This window comes from Castanea sativa, chromosome 8 (genome assembly GCF_040712315.1).
Source record: "Castanea sativa cultivar Marrone di Chiusa Pesio chromosome 8, ASM4071231v1".
Classification (NCBI taxonomy): domain Eukaryota; kingdom Viridiplantae; phylum Streptophyta; class Magnoliopsida; order Fagales; family Fagaceae; genus Castanea; species Castanea sativa.
In genome coordinates, this window is record NC_134020.1 from 48,853,395 (window position 1) to 48,872,325 (window position 18,931).

The 18,931-nt window shown below is 39.7% G+C and overlaps 2 protein-coding genes and 1 non-coding gene across 5 annotated transcripts; all 3 read left to right on the forward strand.

Moving 5' to 3' along the window:
• The first annotated feature begins 5,374 nt into the window (after window positions 1–5,374).
• Window positions 5,375–5,446, forward strand: TRNAM-CAU (transfer RNA methionine (anticodon CAU)). The gene has a single exon. It is a non-coding gene; the product is annotated as a tRNA-Met (tRNA).
• Window positions 5,447–5,552: 106 nt separating this feature from the next.
• Window positions 5,553–9,325, forward strand: LOC142607376 (constitutive photomorphogenesis protein 10). Of its 3 annotated transcripts, XR_012839306.1 has the most exons (5): window positions 5,593–5,898; window positions 7,313–7,386; window positions 8,083–8,230; window positions 8,569–8,749; window positions 8,937–9,109. XR_012839306.1 is itself a non-coding variant. In XM_075778835.1 (4 exons), exons 1-4 carry the CDS (start codon window positions 5,673–5,675, stop codon window positions 8,667–8,669), a joined length of 546 nt encoding a protein of 181 aa, XP_075634950.1. In that variant the 5' UTR covers window positions 5,553–5,672; the 3' UTR covers window positions 8,670–9,325. The 3 variants fall into 3 exon arrangements, 2 of the variants coding, with proteins under 2 accessions (XP_075634950.1, XP_075634948.1); XM_075778835.1 differs by having other exon boundaries at window positions 5,553–5,898; window positions 8,572–9,325; XM_075778833.1 differs by having other exon boundaries at window positions 5,564–5,898; window positions 8,569–9,325.
• A 968-nt stretch (window positions 9,326–10,293) lies between these two features.
• LOC142606805 (putative CoA ligase CCL12) lies at window positions 10,294–17,216 on the forward strand. The gene is made up of 12 exons (XM_075778144.1): window positions 10,294–10,437; window positions 11,459–11,753; window positions 12,639–12,768; window positions 12,867–13,126; window positions 13,521–13,722; window positions 15,027–15,067; window positions 15,422–15,567; window positions 15,700–15,753; window positions 15,848–16,068; window positions 16,648–16,742; window positions 16,821–17,037; window positions 17,134–17,216. The coding sequence occupies exons 2-12, from the start codon at window positions 11,485–11,487 to the stop codon at window positions 17,152–17,154; spliced, it is 1,656 nt and encodes a 551-aa protein (XP_075634259.1). The 5' UTR covers window positions 10,294–10,437; window positions 11,459–11,484; the 3' UTR covers window positions 17,155–17,216.
• The last annotated feature ends 1,715 nt before the right edge of the window (window positions 17,217–18,931 follow it).

Consider the following 18,931-nt stretch of genomic DNA (forward strand, 5'->3'; position numbering starts at 1 on the left):
TTTGGGAAAATTAACATTTGAAGTTACTGATTTTAAGAATCAAACAGAAACTTGGTTAAGTGCAGTCTTCGGACCACAAACCTTGTGGAAATTGATGTCTTGTCACTTGTTAAACAGAACCTTAGTTATGCCGGGTCTTCGGACCTCCTACTTTGGGGAAATTAACATTTGAAGTTACTAATTTTAAGAATCAAACAGAAACTTGGTTAAGTGCAGTCTTCGGACCCCAAACCTTGTGGAAATTGATGTCTTGTCACTTGTTAAACAGAACCTTAGTTATGTCGGGTCCTTGGACCTCCCACTTTGGACAAAATTGACATTTAAGCTTATTAATCTTAAGAACTAATGTGAAATTGTTTAAGTCCGTCCTCAGATCACAAATTTAATTAAAGTTGATTGTTTATGGCGCCTGCAAATTAATGCCTTACTGGTCATTAATTCGGATCTTAAGTCTTGTATCTTTAAGTGTTAAGTAAATTTGTGTAAGGAATGGTCCTCGGACCTTGTATCTTACTAAGAATGGTACTATACATTACGAGGGTTTGATCGTTATGTTAATTTCAACCATATCACCTTCTGGCAAATCTTTAATAATGTGCGCATGATTATGTGGAAATTATGGTTATGCAGTTCTTGGAGTTAGATTTGTGTACTTTGAGAAACTTTTGTTATGTATTAATGGGAAACTTTTGCGATATATATAAAAAGAATAAAGTAAAAACAGATGCAGCACAAGTAAAAATCAAGTAAAGTCGTTCTTCATTAATCATTTGGACATGCATTACATATAAAGATTGAACAAGGAAAAAGAGAAGCCCTAAACTAGGTCCTAAGCTGTTGGAGGAGGATCTTGCTGAGAAGTGCTGGTTCCCTCCGTCTTTTTCAACTCCAGCTCAAAGGAAGTCAGGACTTGCTTTCCTTTGTCTACTGTCTTCGTTGGAAGGACGCCGAGTTCCACTATCTGGCTCAAATCCTTCTCTGCATCCCCTCCTCCTTCCTTCTCTTTGTTAGAACCTAAAGGTTCTGTAGGATCTGGAGTCAGCTGGGGGACTATCGAAGGCAGAGCAGGGAGAGCTGACTCAGGGGTAGGAGTAGCAGCAGGAGGTTCTTCAATTTCCTGTATCTCCAAAGGAAGCCAAACGTTCTCGGACTTCCTCAGATCCGAGGACAGAGGAACTCCAGCCACGTTTAGGGCTTCCCCCCAGACTTTCTGACAGTACTCCTGGCACAAAGCCGCGAAAGCCTCTGTCAGCTGCTCCTCGGTATTTGCTACCCCTTCCTCGTAGCTCGTCTGCTTGGCAGTCTGTAAAGAGTGCTGGAATGAGCTGGCTTCTTCTTTCATTAGCGCAAGCTCCTTTTCCAAATCCGAGCGTTCCCTTTGGCCTCGGGAAAGCTCGTCATCTTTTTCGCGAAGGAGCCTGCGCTGCCCTTCTATCTGGGTCTTCATGGTCTTCAAATTAGACTCCACCCCATTCTTTTCTCTCTTCAGATCAGCCACCTCCGCGACGAGCTTCTCGTTCTCAGCGAGGGCTGTGCCCAAGGACTTCTCAGTCTCCATCCTGATCTCCAGCTCAGTTCTGGCCTTTTTCCGAGTATCTTCTATGAACTTTTCGGCTACGAAGACCTCCTGAATGGCCTATAACAAAATGTGAGGGAGTTAGAAATAATAAAAAACTTATGAGTATTGTTAGAATTGGAATATCCCCAAAAAGGAGGAAACTTACCAGCGCTAGGTCCCTTTTTAGAGAAAGGAATAGTTGTGGCTGGCTCATTTTTTCCAAGGTCTCCATATCCTTGGGCAGCAGAAGAGGGCGCTCCAACACTTCGGCCAAGTGGTGGGCATGGCCTTGTTGAACCGCCCTTATACTAGATTGGCAGGATATGGGAGCACCGTCCAATCTTAAGTCAGGAGACCAGGTAACCGGTGCTCGGCGCACTTCGGCTTCATCCCTGATCTCCCCACTCTCAACTGAGCGGGCCCTACCCTTGCCTTTGTCCAGCTTCTGCTGCTGAACCGGTGGGGGTTGTTGTTGTGGTTTTTTGGGGTCCTTGCTGATCGTCCCCTCAATATCCCCCTTTCTCTTCTTCTTAGGATCCTCGGCTGGAAGTTTTGGCTCAGCTGGAGGAGGGGGAGGTGGCAAAGATGGAGGAACTTGGGACGCCCCCGTCTTCTTCCCGGCGACCTTCGCACCTCTCTTGGTTAGGAGATTCTGCATCCTATCCATATCTTCCTCGGATGCGTCTTCTGGTCGGGCAACTATTAATCCTGCAATTCCTGAGGCCTCGGTGGCTTCTTCCTCCTCGTCAGAGAGTACGACGAACTAAGTCCCTTGAGGTCTTCCGGTGTCTTCGAGTTGGAATTGATCTATCTCTTCGTCTAGCGCGTGTGAAGAAGACACCTGTTCCTCTGGAACAACAGTCGCCTGAGAATGCACAGCGAGGGGGGTTGCCGCAATGGGCTGTCCGTATAGAACGGTGTCAGGGGCGTCAGGGAGATTGTGGTCGTCCAAAAAATGGGGCCGGGCTACGTTTATCTTCCTTCGCCTTCGGTCACCGGCTACTATGGCGTTTTCTATCTCCTGGAAGTCCGAGGAGATGGGGGTGTATCCAAGCATCAGATGAGCCGCTCTGAGTTGTAGGTCCTCGCTGACGAACACCTCGGAGCGCAGTACCCGGTTAAGATCCGCAACGTTGCAGTGACTTAGGCGTGGGCGCACGTGTCGCTTATCTGCAAAGGAAAATACCAAATCAGACTAATATGGTCAGATTCATACAATACATGATGAACCTAAATAAACGTGAATGCATGTAAGTGCGAATTTTTGTCAATGTTAGAGGAGTTTGTGCGGGGGAGGGGAGGCTATTCCTAAGGTGTCGCACCTGGATCTCCCCACTCAACTGGGCAGTGGAGGCCGTCATGCCAGTTCCCAGAAACGATCAGGTAGTCATCCTTCATGCCTTTGTTGGATTTGGGCAGACAGGAGATTAGCCTAACGACACTGGAGCGAGACTTAATGTAATAACCTACTTTGGAAAGTTTATGGGACTCGTACAGAAAGACCACATCGTGCCAGGTGAGGTTTAAACCCATCTGCTCGTTTAGAGCATCGACACTACCCAAAACTCTAAAAACGTTTGGGAGGCATTGATCGGGGCACAAACGGTGGTTGCGAAGGTACTCCCTAGTTACAGGCCTCATTGGGAGGGTCATCCCACCCTCTATGAAGGCTATCATTGGGATGATAACCTCTCCCTCCTTTCTAGAACCGGCCACGGCTTCTGCCGGGTAGTATTTCAAACCTACATCGTCGGGAATGTGATACTTGGCTCTAAAGCCTTCCATTCCAGCGGCGGTATCAACTAAACACTTAAACCTACCCATTAGAAAGGAACGAAAGGCTAAACTCTAAAAGGGAAAATATTCACGAAGACAGCCGAGGACTGTATCCGAGGAGAAAAGGTTAAGAGTAGAGAGAGCAAGAACTTACAAAGTTGAAGGTACAGGTTTCCACGATTTTCTGTAGGTAAAGTATGATTGTTGGTGTTTTGATGGGATTAGTCCCTGATGAATTAAATGAAGGCGCAGGTTCCCGAAGCGTCACGACGTGCGAAAAGGCGGCCTTGAAATTATATTTGTCCCGCCTAGAATTTTGCGGAGTAATGAGGACCGTTGGATGCCCATCTCACCGTTGAACGTGGGAGACAAAATGTAACTTACAGTAATAAATACGCGCGTTGTTGAAAAATAAAACCGCCAAGTGGCATCTTCTGGGACGCGAAACGACTTCCACACGTGCCATCACTCACAAAGTGTGTGGAATCAGTTCTTGTCGGATCAAAACCCTATTTTTCTCCTCGGACGTTGAAAATTAGAGTTTTGAGGGGCTATTGTGGGGAGTAAAAGCACCCTGATGGAGATATGGGCCTTTGGGCCGTGCCAAAGAGGTCCGACCTGCTCTTGAGTTTAGAATTTGTTAGTACCACGGGTCGGCCCATACGCCTAGGATCCGAGGATCCAGTCGAGGGTAAATTTCTCTTCGGACGGACACCAGAGAACCTGGGACTTCATGATAAACGTCAGGCAATGACATGGTTAAAACCAGTGGATAAGAGGGGTAGACCCTTGAGTGTCCTGGAAGCACCGATGTGATAGAAACACCGAAGATTAAGGCTGTCATCTCCACATTAAAGACCTTGCACCTACCGCCCTGGCCGCATTGATGGGGAAGTGACACCTGAACAGTGGAAGGGAAACTTCTGGTTACTATTCAAAGGCACTGAGAAAAGAAATATCTAGGCTAAAGGGGAGGTGAGGCAACACGTGTACAAATTATTCAAAAGAGTAGTATTTAAGGAGCAATCTAAGACAGTAAAGTGGGGGACTTTCTTTGTAACCTAAGGAAAAGAGAAAAAGAGAGAGAAATAATATAAGAACAGTTCTCGGCTTATGTCCGAGCAGATTGACTTATAGTATTCTTTGTTGTTTCTAAGTGTTATAATCTCTGGCTTGCCATTTAATCCTCAAATACTTCTAACCTGGGTTTCAAGCCCACACTCTACAAATTCATATTGTTTAAGGCTCATTGGGCCTGGGCCTATAACTGTTCTTGGGGCCAGGTGCAATTGTGCACTTACAGCAATTTTATAGGAAGAATTCCAACATCACTTGAAAACGTTACTCAAATTACTTATTTGATTCTATTAAGGAACAATTTTATTAGGCCAATTCCACCAAAATCACTTGAGAACCTAACACAAATGACTTATTTAGATTTATCAAGGAACAATTTTATTGGGTCAATTCTAACATTACTTGAGAACCTTACAAAACTTACTTATTTGAATTTGTCATCTAATAGTTTCAGCGGTGAGATTCAATTGCCACTTTTAAATTTTATGTGTTTTTGGTTGATATATCAAACTAACAATTTTTAATTATTGGGGAATATTTCAATAAATTTGTTGTTGTCAATATTGGACTTATTGGTCCCCTTCTATATCACATAAGTGGTTTGAATTTAATTCATCTCTCTTTAAATTCAAATTTCTTAAATGAGACATTGCCATCTCAGTTATTCAATTTGACCTCCTTGGTGAGGTTAGGACTTGGTGGTAAAAGTGTACTAAACCATCCATGTTCCTTGACCTTTTATACCTTTTGTTTCTTCTATTTTTGATTTATTTATTTCCCATTTCAATCAAATTCAATTAATTTAAAAAAAAAAATTAAAAATATCGATAGTTTTGATCTTTAGCTAAAAAGCCTAGCCAGTTGCCACTGGCCTACTAGGCCCACCAGTGCGTTGCAAAATTGCGGTGAAGAAAACGTCTAATAATTAGATATATATAATACTAATGCATAGTATAACAACAAATCAGAGTGGCGCAGCGGAAGCGTGGTGGGCCCATAACCCACAGGTCCCAGGATCGAAACCTGGCTCTGATACAAAAGAGTAGCTTCCCAAAACCCACTATTTTTACCATATTTTTCCGTCGAAACGGTACGTTTTGAGCCTCTTTTAATCACCAAAACGGTGCGTTTCACACCAACCACTTCTTCTTCATCCACCTCCTCTTTAGCTTTGTGTCTCTAACTGTAACCACACAAAAAAAAAAAAAGTGTTAAAACGGTGCGTTTTATTGAAGAGTACACAGAGAGAGAGAGAGAGAGCATGATGATATCAGGAGGGAAATCACCATCATCATCATCATCAATAGCATTGACAGCATCAGGAGGAGGAACATCGTCATGGGCACCCACCACCTCTGTCTCTGCTTCCGGGAAGAGGATTCAGATAGAGATGTCCGAGCTCAACGTGGACCCACCTCCCGATTGCTCTGCTGGACCCAAGGGTGACAATCTCTACCACTGGGTCGCCACCATTATTGGCCCCCAAGGTCTCCTCTCCTCTCATCTCCAACTGTTTTTGTCTTCTGGGGTGTGCTTTGTTTTAGTGTGCTGACTTTTTAGTTCCAAGCTCGAGTCTTTTTGTGGTTTTGAATGATGGGTTTGTCATGAAATTGTCTTTTGTAAGGCCACTATTGTTTTCTATGATTTCTTTATTTTTGTCTTCTGGGTTTTGTTTGCTGTTTGTTTTGAGTGCTGTCTTGTGCTTTTTTTTGCTGAATTTTTAGTTCAAGCTCGAGTCTTTTGGTGGTTTTGAGTGATGGGTTTGTCATTAAATTAGCTGTTTAAGGCCTCTACTGCTTGCTTTGAGTGTTGGCTTATGTTTTTACTCACTTTTTTAGTTCAAGTTTGAGTTTTTTGGGTGAAGTTTTGCTTTTTAAGGCTTAGTGATGTGATTCTGGATGTAGTTTGTTTGAGTTTTTGCTTCAATTTTTATCCGCGTTGCTTGATTTGAAGAACCTGTATTTTGATGATTTGGAGTTATGGCTTGGTGATGAAGTTCTATTATTTAAAGCCTAACTTGGGTTTGCCTTTTGCTGGAAGGCAAACCCAAGTTGATGATTTTCACTAGCGCAGCTGGTGATGAATTTCTGGTTTCAAGATCAATCATATGATTTGGGTGTACTTTGTCTTCAGTATTAGCTTAAATTTTGCCACTCTCTCAATTTAAGCTTCAGTGTTGATAATTTCCAGTAATGGGGCCAGTAACAAAGTTCTGGTCTTCAAGCCTAATTGAGTTTCCTTTTTCTTCGAGTATTAGCTTAAATTTACTCCCTCAATTTTAAGCTTCAAAAACAAAGGATCATCCTCTATATTGAATCTCCTATCAAATATAATCCTGTACATGTTCTTGTACATCATCATTTGCAACCTTCTCCTTATAACAATCCCAGTCGTTGAAGCTTCAGGAACTTTCTTCACATCCTCAACCACACTAGCTTGAGTTTTATTTGATTTTGAGTAGTGTGGCTGGTGATGAAGTTCCGGTCGTCAAGCTTAATCTTGTGATTTGAGTTTACTTTTAGATGGAGTTCCTCTTTCTTGTTCTCTGTGTTGTCTAGCTCCCGCTTAGAGAACTAGAGAATGCTTCTATGAGGTTTATTAAATTCAATAAACATGTGAGGCCTGGGCCCATTGTGGGTTCTTTGCCCCCACTAGCACACACACACCAACGCACTTGCTATTTTGGGTTGGATTTCATTCCATTACTGGGTTCATGGCATATCACTTGACTTAACTGTTCAAATGAATATGAGTGAATTTTCCAATTCCGAAGCAGTAATTTGGCTTTTTATTATAATGTAAGGTTGATGCAAAGATGGTTGTAAGGAAATATATTTATGCATCGTTATTATGACTGACATAGCAATATTGACTGAACTTTTTGTGTGTCCATTTATTTAGGAACACCATATGAAGGTGGTATATATTTCCTAGACATAACATTTCCAAGTGATTATCCATTCAAACCTCCAAAGGTATGTTGAACAATTTGAAATATTATGTCCTCTTAAACATCAGAATGCATATTTTATTAGAACATCACCGTATATCTTATGACACCCTCTCTAAGTTTCTTTGGTTTGTGTTAGGAATTTGGTGAAGAAGTAAAAGGGACAGTACTGCTGGGTGTGCGACCACTGGAAAAAAAAGGGTGGGGGGGGGGGGAGGTGGATTTATTAACATTTTAGTCAGCATAAAACAAAAAGCTGTCCTAAAATGAGAGTCGTCTATGGAAAAAGTCCACTTTAAAATGGGGAGCATTTTGTGCTTTGACTTTTCATGTCTTTAGGTGTTTTTTCCATAATCTTTATGTGTTTAGTGGGTACTCTGCGTTATAATGCGTGTGTGAGCATATATGAAACTATTTAATATACATAAGACTGTTATATTCGCAAAGATTTTCTTATTTATTATACCGTTATTATAGCATAAAAATAGGCAGTTTAGGGTACTGTTTGAAGCGACAATCTTATGATTCAGAGATCTAAGGTTTTCACTCCAACAATTGTAAAAGTTTTTTCTATCAATATTGCATTCCAGCTGAGAAAAATAATGTGTAATTTAAACACAAATGTGTTGTACTCTTGTATGGAAGAATTATCAACTGCTTATCATGCTTAGTGTCCATTGTTTATTTGTATGTTCTTCCCATTATAACGTTAGGTTTGCAGGTAGTGTTCAAAACTCGTATTTACCACTGCAATGTTGATACTGCTGGCAATTTGATTATAGACATTTTAAACGATAGTTGGAGTCCAGCTCTAACAATCACTAAGGTGCTGCTTGCAATCAGATCAATTTTCACAAATCCTAATCCCTGTAAGTTCTTTCGATCTCTTGGACATTCATTTTTACAATAAATATCTGAAATTAAATTTTTTTTTTTTTTTCAAAATCTGTGTTTGTATGTTGGGAAGGGGGTAAAAGGGTGTTGGATCATGCTGGGATACATCCCTTACATGTGTCACCAACAGCAGTAGCCAATGCCAATTTGTGCATACAATATTAAACGAAGTAAAATTGGGGTTTTCACTTCTCAAATTGTGGCAATGTGGACCTTTATAGCTTGAGTTGGAACTAAGATATCAGCAAAAATAACACTTGAACTGGATGTGTCATTCTCTCTAGTACTGAATTTATGAATATTCTTGTCGCAGCAGATAAGCCGCTTATCCCTGGCATTGCCCGATTGTACTTGGCAGATAGAGAAAAACATGATGAACTAGCTGCAGAGTGGACAAGGCGATTTGCCAAGTGACTTGGGTGAATCTGACAAAAGTGCCATTCAAATTGCAGATGTTCTATCATTTTGATTCATGGATAGGTCATAAAATCCAGGTGAACACAAGGAAAAGCTGTTTGTAAATTTTTCACAGTATCTTGCTAACCTTATGACCATCCCAGTGTGTTTTTGATAATGGCTGAAAGAGACATTCAGGACGCAATATGAAATTATGTACAATGAGAAATCTCAGAATGTTTGGTTAATTGGTGGTTATTGTTATTGTTTACCGGCGAAAAGCAGCTGTAACTATAGAAGACTGTGTCTGGAGGCGTGTCCCAAATTCGTTGGAGTTGTGGACTAGCAAGCTGAATGATATTGATGCATCAAAAGTAACATATGATGTGTACTACATGATTCATTAGAGTGCCAAAGAAAACATTTTTGTGAAGTTACATATCCAAGAATTATATCTCTGCTTCTGTTTTTGCTCCAATAAGCCATAAGATGATCCTGCAAATGAAGACATACAAAAGTAGTGTTTTTCTGGAGTGCCTCTACCATTATCAAAATTGTGGGCAAAGCTCTACTTTTTGAGTTGTTCAAGCTGTCTTGGACTTACCTTGACAACAAAATATGCAATCCCTATTCTCATGTTGTTAATAAGTTACATAATTCTTTAGTTTCTTTCACTGAAGGTGTCGGCTCATTATCAAGACCTGCATGTTGCACTTGCCTGAAATTATATGGTGCATTTAGTGTACTATGCCTTTCCTCCCATTTAAGAATAGCCTAATAGGTCTCATATATAGGTGTCGCATATAGGATTTATCTTTATGTAAGGAATGGCACCAGCCGGATTTCCTATTTTCTGTCCTACTTTCGCTTCGAGGCAGGTTTGTTTTTCCCGCCCCATTCTAGCGGGTACCAAAATGGGTACCCATCTTGTCAAACCCATTTTTTTTTATATAATTTATTAAATGTTTATTTTGAACGCATTAAATTAAAACTCATAAAAAAAAAAAAACAAGTTGTAACATTACAAAACTTTTTTAAAGCATAACAGTACGACAATTTAAATAATAAGAAATACAAAAACAATTCAAACATAGCAATACAACAATTAAAAAAATATAAACAATGTAAACATTTTTTTTTTTTAAACAATGTAAATATTAAAACATAAAAGTATAAATTCAATAATAATACAATATACAAAAATCATAAAAGAAAAGTTAGTAGACTAAAAACACAAATATTCTTATAGAAAAAAACTTATAAAAATATTTTTTAATTATTCAAATATAAACAAAGAAGATGCAGGGCGGGTCCTGAGGAAAATATTAACCTCCATCCTCGCCCTATTGGTTATGTGGGGCTGGTAAAACTAGTCTATCAATGGTGGATGAGGCAAGTACCTGTGGGTGCAGGTTGAAATTGTCATCCGACCTGGACAATTGTGTAAAGAATTCAAAAATTTTAAGATTACATAAAATGTCACAATTTATGTCATAATTTGTGCGACAATTGTCTATTATTACATAATAGAAAGTAAGTGATGGAGAAAAAATGATGGGTGATATAAAAGTGAGGCTCAAGTATGATAATTGTGGCATTTTATTATATTGCCACAGGAGCATGGAAGTTTGAGTGTTTGGTACCAATACTCTCACATGGTACTAGACAAAAATAGTGTTTCCAATACTCTGATATGGTACTAGACAATTGAGTTCTGATCCTTCGATTTTCACTTTCACAACTCCCCCCGTGGTTCAATCAGGAGAATATTGACTTCAGAAGTATTGTATGATCTCTCTATCTGTCTGTACAATCCCCCCTCCCCCTTATTATTCCAGTAATATCTACAGTATTTGAGAATGCCTAATGTTCTATCTGATATCTTGGCCTCTTGCTGAATTTAGAAGATTACTACATACTCTTCTTTACGTTGAAAACAAAATCTAATTCAAAGACTCATCTTTCCACCTCTGTCGAATTGCCTGGAGTGCGTTGTGTATGCCACAGTCGTCAATTGCAACGTAGGATAGATTGTTCTTTATATGCTATAAGTAATTACTTGTTTAAGTTGTTATCAGTGTAATTAGTCAATCATTGGATAAAATTCTTTCTTCTTTACTATTATTTAAATTGGTAAGATTGTGATATTCCAAATTGTGCGGATCCTTTTGGATGTTGAGTGTGTTGATTGGTTATTTTATATATACAAAGTCATTAACTACAACAACAACAGTGGCACTTAGGGGTAGAATATCCCTAGAGGAGAAGTAGGCCAAGAAAAAAAAGTTGTGAAAAATATGTCTTCCAATCATTAAAAACTTTTTCTACAATGTTAGAGACATAGATGATAGACCCACTTCTCGTTTGGCTTGGATATGGACACAGTGATTCTGTTGCAGTCATTGGAGCTTTCTTTCTATAAAATCTTACTTTTAACATGGTGTTTACCCACAACTCTCCCAAAAAAAAAGAGGCACTGTTGTACTTCAAATGATATCAGAAACTTCGTGACTACTCCACCAACACGACTGAGTTTTAGAGAGTAGTTGGTGTATAAGGAAATTTGGAAGGTTCGGTGCCATATGTAACACGTGGACCTCACCTAAACAATACTTAACTATTTTTTATTCCTACTTGCATGCTACACTGAAGATATATCTCATGCAATTGCAATGTGACGTTAACAACCACTACGATTTCAAAAACAAAGTTATTGATAAGATGTAACTATATTGCTTAAAATTTCCACAGATTTTGAAAAAGTTCGCATTTTCGACTTTTTTCTACAACTTTGTCACTTACCACAGATCAAGAGAGAGATAGAGAGACAAAGATGAGGAAGAGCATAAGCGAAGTTGGAGTGGAGGACTTTGTGAAGGCAGGGCTAACCATAGAGGAGGCCCAAGAATTCCAAAGGGTTCTCAAAGAAGCAGTTTTTGGAGCCAAAGGGTCTGACCCAAAAGAGGTTTGGCGATCACTGGTGGCTCAAAGGGTGCTAAAGCCATGGCACCCACATGCGCTGCATCAGCTAGTCTACTACTCGGTCTATGCCAATTGGGACTCCCTCACCAATGGTCCTCCTCTCTACTGGTTCCCTTCTCTGTATGGTTTTGCTCTTTGTCTTTGATTTCTTTCCCTCAGCTCTATTAGCAATTACCTACTACTTTCACTGATTCATTGCATTGTTTTCTCCGTTGTTATTTAGTCCCTATAGTTATGCATATTCTTACAGTTGGTCCTGCAGTTTTTGTCTTTTCTATTTATCTGCCTAGTTATAATGAAAAGATATTATCCTTTTTGGTAGTTGTTTGCCACGTTTTTTGAAAAACTGGTTGAGGCCCTTCATCTAACAGGTCCTAATAATGTATTAGATTTGTCTGGCAAGTATCGACAAATAAACTATCACTTGTCCCAAAAATAATTGTTCAGAAACTGTAAATTTAATTATTATTGGAACGCTCTTCTAATGTGTGGTCCCAGACTTCCCTTAATACGTGGGGTCCAATCAACATTTGAGCTTTATAACATTTTAAATAGAGGTACAATGGAAACATGGTTCTATTTGATCACAGGGTTTAAAAAGAAATCAATGAATTTAACTAATCCGATCTCTCTTTCATTGATTCTGTTAGGAGTTAAGCTTATTTGACCATGTTTCTTTCCATGTTCTCTGGATCAATGTTATAGGCATTAGTAATGTTTATTCTAAGGTTAGCTGCAATTGTTAACAAATGTAACCGGCATTAACATTGCACTGCTGCTGTACTCTTAACTAAACTTAATACAATTGTCTATGATTGATGGTTGTATCATTAGTTGCAGAAACTTATATACGCTTTGTTGCAGAAAGTTACCAGTGCGTGCATTCCAATTGATAGCTCAATTTTATTGCTTTGTAATGACTTTGAGGTTGCATTTTTGATATATTCAAAGAGTAAATGTTCAGATTTTTACCCTTAACTGATCTTTTCTCGCTCTGTTTGTTAGAGATCAGTCTAAACATACAAACTTGGGACGTTTGATGGGAAAGTATGGTTCAAAGCTGTTAGGAACATCATACAAGGATCCTATTACAAGTTTCAGCCACTTTCAGAACTTCTCTGTTCAGCATCCTGAGGTTTATTATGCTTTTTGTGCCTTCATTTGCTAGGTAAATGCTAGTTTTGATGCAAAGCAGTATTTCAACTTAGTTATGTAAATGTCAATGAATTTCAGGATTACTGGTCTATTGTTCTAAAAGAGCTTTCAGTTTCATTTCATGAGGCCCCAAAGTACATTTTAGATACTACCGACAAATTGAAACATGGGGGAACATGGTTTCCAGGTTCAGTTTTGAATATTGCTGAGTGTTGTTTGCTACCTAGAACTCATCCAAGAAAAGAAGATAACAGTGTGGCTATTGTGTGGAGGGATGAAGGCTGTGATGATTCCAATATTAATCACATGACACTGAAAGAACTTCGAGAACGAGTAATGTATGCTCTCACTTGATTATGCTTATCCCCAATTGAGTGTGTTATCTGTTAAAGTGTGGTGCACATTATAACTACTGTGTCTGAGTGATGTCTGAGTGAACATTATAACTACTCTTTCTCTCTCTCTCTCTTACTCTAACTGGGTCAATGCAAATGGGATATATTAGGGATACTGCCTTGATCTCATAGAATGTGATTCTTTGCAACTATGCACTTTTTGGGAATCTAATGGTGTTGTGGTTGTGTTTGTGTGTTTTTTTTTGGGTCTTTAAAGAATGGTAGCCCTCCACATTGAAATGCAAGGTTGAGTTATAAAGTGTACTTGGCTCTTTATTTTTCAATTCTTCAACCTAAGACAGATGCATATATTAAGAGGATTTGAAATGATTTACAGGTTGGTGGCAAATGCACTCGATGCTGTATTTTCAAAGGGTGATGCAATTGCAATTGATATGCCAATGACAATCAATGCAGTTATCATATATTTGGCAATTATACTAGCAGGATTTGTTGTTGTATCAATAGCTGACAGTTTTGCAGCAAAGGAAATTGCAACTCGTTTGCGTGTGTCAAAAGCAAAGGGTATCTTCACTCAGGTGATCATTCACCTTCATAAAATATCTGTTAGATTAAAAATGTGGGATTACCGTAGTACTCAAACCAAGTTGGTCCATCTGTTATGCTGAATATATGTGAAGTGGCAGCAATTGTACTTGCGTCATCAGATGTTAGAATCAGTAATTAGCAAGATATTAGATTGTTAAATTGTGTTCCTTGTCTAGTAAAACCCATAAATAAATAAGTGCTCAAAGCTGCAAAAATGATGGCCTGACCATTCAGTCTTTTGCAAAAATGGTCTGACCATTAGTTTGGCTCATCATACATGTTGATTGTACTACATAGAATCATCCATATAATTCTGCATTGTGTCAATGGTATATTTGGTTGTTTAGATACTGCCTGTGTCATATCATATTAGCATGAGTGGATTACCAAATTTTACTTTTATAAGTATTTATCATTTATTTCTGCACCTTCCCCTTCCCTCTCTCTCTTTTTGCCTAGTTGTTGTAGTAGTTTCATCTTATGCTGTGATCTCTGTCCACTTCTGAGTATGAACAAATCCAGCTGCTAAGTTGTATTGTTAATATGTCTTCCTTATGGTGTTAGCAGATCATTAATCAATAGTTTCTAGAAGCACATCTCTAAGCCATCCAGCCATAATTCCCTACTGGCAATCTTACTGAAAAATTAATTTCCACTTTTTGTAATAATTAGATAGAATCTTTTAATGGTTCTTCCCATGTTTCCACTTTTTTCAAACTATTTTGTGGTAATTTTTAAATGTCAAGTTTCATACATTTATGATGTTAAACTGTCTAGTTCTGCTTCCATCTCAGTTTGGTATTTCCCTTCCCAAGCTGGTAGCTATAAGCAAGGTAGTTAAGTTTGAAAAGCAAGAAAAATGTGTCTTTCACAAGTAGTTAATTCTTGGAGAGGCTTTTGTCAGGTTAATACTATTTGAGTATATTGGATGAGGCTTTGGACTAAAGGTCAAAGAAAGTTGTGGAGCTCTATTAGTTTCTATCATGGAACAACTTACCGTAGCTTTTCAGAATTGTTAATGCAACCTGTATTTGAGTTCTCTCCCATGTCTATGTCTATATACATGTGGATGTACCATGAATATTCATTGAGGTGGTTCGCAATTACATTTTTGAGTTCATTTCTACGTTCATATGCATGTGAATGTACCACAAGTTCTGTCCCTCAGGGGTAGGCTTGTACAAGCCCACAAATATGCTAAAGTAAAATATCAATTTTGAACTAATTTTTATATGTTTCAGTTTACATAGTTCCTTGTTTTGAAAGGTTATTCCTGTTCTCAATTTGTATTCAGGATTTCATATTAAGAGGAGGCCGAATGTTACCTTTGTACAGGTAAAGACTGCCATTGTATAGTTAAGATAGATGAGCAACTTCCTTCTCTCTGTCAGGTGGTAGAACTAAAGCAACAAGCCATGTGTGTGAATGATGGATTCACCCTACCTGAGCCTTGTAAGATGCTAGTTTTTGTGCAAAAGCCGAATGCCAAACACCAATTTCCTTTAAGTAGTTCTCGTAGGCACTTCATGAAAGTTAGCTACCATGAAGCACTTACCCAATATGGAAATGAATCTGTGCATGTTAATTCCTTTTTCTTATCCGAATTTTTTTTACCATGTTGATTGGAGACTGGACAGGTTAATAGTACACTTTTTGTATCATCATGGCTATTCTTCTTTCTCCTTGCAGTCGAGTTGTAGAAGCGGCTCCTTATAAAGCTATAGTGCTCCCTGTGATTGGTAATGATGTGGGCATTCAGTTAAGAGAACAGGATTTATCGTGGAAAGAATTTCTTTCTAGTGCCAATCACCATCGAAGGTATGCATACAGCAATGGTGTCAAATTAGTCCAACAAAATACTTAATGAAAATAAAGGTCCACCTTTGTATCAAAATGCAAAGAATGTCCAAAGAATTAATTACAGTAATGACATTCTCTTCTTGGCAGATCAAATAATTATATTCCAGTCTATCAACCAGTGGAATCCGTGATTAATATACTTTTTTCATCTGGAACCACAGGTATATAAGTTGTTCCAGCACATATATATTTCTTAGCTTGAGTATGAGATGCTTGTATCATAATTTTTCTAGTTCCTTTCTTGGCCTTCATCAGGAGAACCAAAAGCTATTCCATGGACACAACTTTCGCCAATTCGATCTGCTGCTGATGCATGGGCTCACATAGATGTTCAAGTTGGAGATGTTTTCTGCTGGCCTACAAATTTGGGATGGGTGATGGGACCAAGCGTACTCTTCTTATGCTTTCTATGTGGTGCAACTCTTGCACTCTATCATGGATCACCTCTTGGCCATGGCTTTGGAAAATTTGTTCAGGTAACACCTCCAACACTTTATCTCGGCCTGAAGGCTAATAGATTAATATAATTTCTAGGTATTTGATTTTACTTAAATCAATCGGAAAGAATTATTATGAGGCAAACAATGGAAGCCAGCATGAGAATGGTAATCCAACCCAGGGTGATTGGCTTTGGAAGAGACAGACTTATGTAGCCCGCTAAAGATCTTATAAAATACCATCAAAGTTGTGGTTGCTTAGATTTATTTATTTTTTGTGAATTGTTGGTTAGTGGTGGAACAAAGGCAAATATTCCCCCGGACTTATTTGAAAAGAAAAACATTATTTAGATGAGTTGCAGTATGAACAATAAGGAACTGCAGGAATACTGAACTTCTATATACAAGTACAGCAGTATACCAAAGAGATCTAAGCTCAAATGGCACGTCCTTCCTACCGTAAGAATGAGTTGAACGGTGAGGTCATTAGTTCAAAAGCCACTAAGCGTGTGCTTGTGTGACTTACAAATTAAATAATTTGGGTAATATTTTTTGCATTATAAGGGTTAGCACCCTCTGTCCAAATGCCAACTTAGTTTTGATTTTAATTTTGTTCAGGATGCAGGAGTGACTATTTTGGGTACAGTTCCCAGCATAGTAAAAGCTTGGAAGAATACAGAATGTATGAAAGGCTTAGATTGGACAAGGATAAAGTAATATCTCTTTGCAGTTTAAAAAACTATGTTTGCATATAAATCGAAGGAAAAGAACTTAGAAATGGATATGTGCAGATCATTTGGATCCACAGGGGAAGCATCCAATGTTGATGATGACCTTTGGCTTTCTTCACAATCTTATTACAACCCCATTATAGAATGTTGTGGTGGCACAGAACTTGCGTCATCTTATATCCAAGGATGTCCACTGCAGCCGCAAGCTTTTGGAACCTTTAGCACAGCATCAATGACGACAGGCTTTGTCATCCTTGACGAACATGGGATACCATATGTAAGAAATTTTATTAGATGGTTTCTAGTTGAAAGTTAATTTTCTATTTCTACTGTGTATTCTGTTATTTCAGTAACTGGTGACAGATAATTGCAGAACAATTGCAACAATGTTTGATGATGCCTAAGAGATCGCCAGTAAGCTGCTAGTACTCCACCGATTTGAAGCAACACCTGCGAAGAAAGAAGTAGGTGATCGATAGAGAGCACCGGTGTGGTGCCGGCCAAAGACCCTCCGACGATCAAGTTAGAATCTTTAAACAACCCTAGAGTGCCAGAGTTGAGGTAATTGTGCGTACCTTTGGGTCATGAGGGTCTTGGGGTATATATAGTGGTGTGTGGCCGAAATATACGCCTTGGTGAAGAAGTACTTTCCTTTTTAAAAGAGTAATTCGCGGATCTTTGCCTATTGTATTGAGCCATTTCCTTATAGGAATCTTCTTAACTAAGTCGAACGCGTAGCGCAAGAACTTTCCTTATATTCACATAAGCAGAGGTCAAGTTAGGCTAAAAATGAAAGTTGGATTATTCCTTCAGCCTTCACCTGCCAAGGTCGTCAGCCCACGTGTAACTCCTATACTGTCGTCAGCTTACGTACGCCAACGTGGTCCGTCAGCCAAGGACATCAGCCAAAGACCTTACAGCCAAGGTCGTCACCCCTGACTCGTCCACGTGATCCGTCAGCTTAACGTTGCTTCGTAAGGGGCATGGCTATGAATGCTAAAGAGGTGTTAATGACAGTAGTTGACGGATAGCGTATTGTCGTCAGCTTCTTAACGTGCATTCAGTATGTAACAAGTGAACTTCCGTCAGCTTCTTAATGTGCCGTCACCTTGTAATAACGTCACTATCAGCTGCCCCCCACTCCATTATCCCGTCAGCTATGGGCGACGGGTCATGGAGTTGGTGTTATTGGGGAAATGGTGTTTGCATGGTGATTTGTGCCATGTTCATTAAATGGTGGGACACATGTCATAAGCAGATTGGCTCCGCGTCTGGACGAGTGTGTCGCTTCGCCTTTCGCGCCTCCTCTCTCCTATATATATCTCACTATTTACCTTTTTTCCACTTTTTTCGCCTTGTTCATCTTGAGAGAAAAAATTCGTCACTGCCAGTTTTACCACACCGTCGATCATGCAACCGTCATCTTCTTGAGACCGTCCTCCTACACGTAAGTTTTCTTTACTTTACCTTTTTACTTTTTCTAGTGACGCCCTTTAGTGAAGTCGTCTGCCTAGGATCTTAGAAAAACCCGTCGTTTGTAGGTAGTCAGATGTCTAGGGAGACGCCGAGTGATCAATCGTCAATCCGCGACGGAGCGGGTTACGACGAAGTTTTTCCATCAGGTCGTGAGCCCACGGAGGGCCTATCCTGGTCGTCAGAAAGAGACTCGTCAACTCCTTCTGACGGTGAAGTAGAGAGTTCTAGAGGAAGTGAGGTGTACGGTGATGAAGAAGGGGTAGCCGACGAAGACCAAGGGGTTCGTGGAAGGGAAAGTAGCAGTGACGGGGGTGAGAGTGACGGTGACGAGGAAGCCTCAGTGAGCACCTCGGGATCCTCTGGTGATGACCGTCCCTTCATCTTACCCTCCGAGTGGTCCGTCAACAATTTTCTCCCGACGATGTCGGAGAATGTTTTCAAAAGTTTGCGGTCCCGTTACCAAATACCCGATGACATTCCCATCCGTCTGCCTGAGGAGGGTGAGAGGTGCTACTCAGGACGAACCGCGGACGTCGGCATGTATGATGCCATGTTCGCGGCAAGACTGAGGTTGCCGCTGACGGCATTACACCGTCAGCTGGCTAACTTTCTCGGGATTTCTGTCAGCCAGATTGCCCCCAATGCTTGGCGAACCTTCATTGGTGCCGAGATCTTGTGGGGTAGTCTAAGTGGTG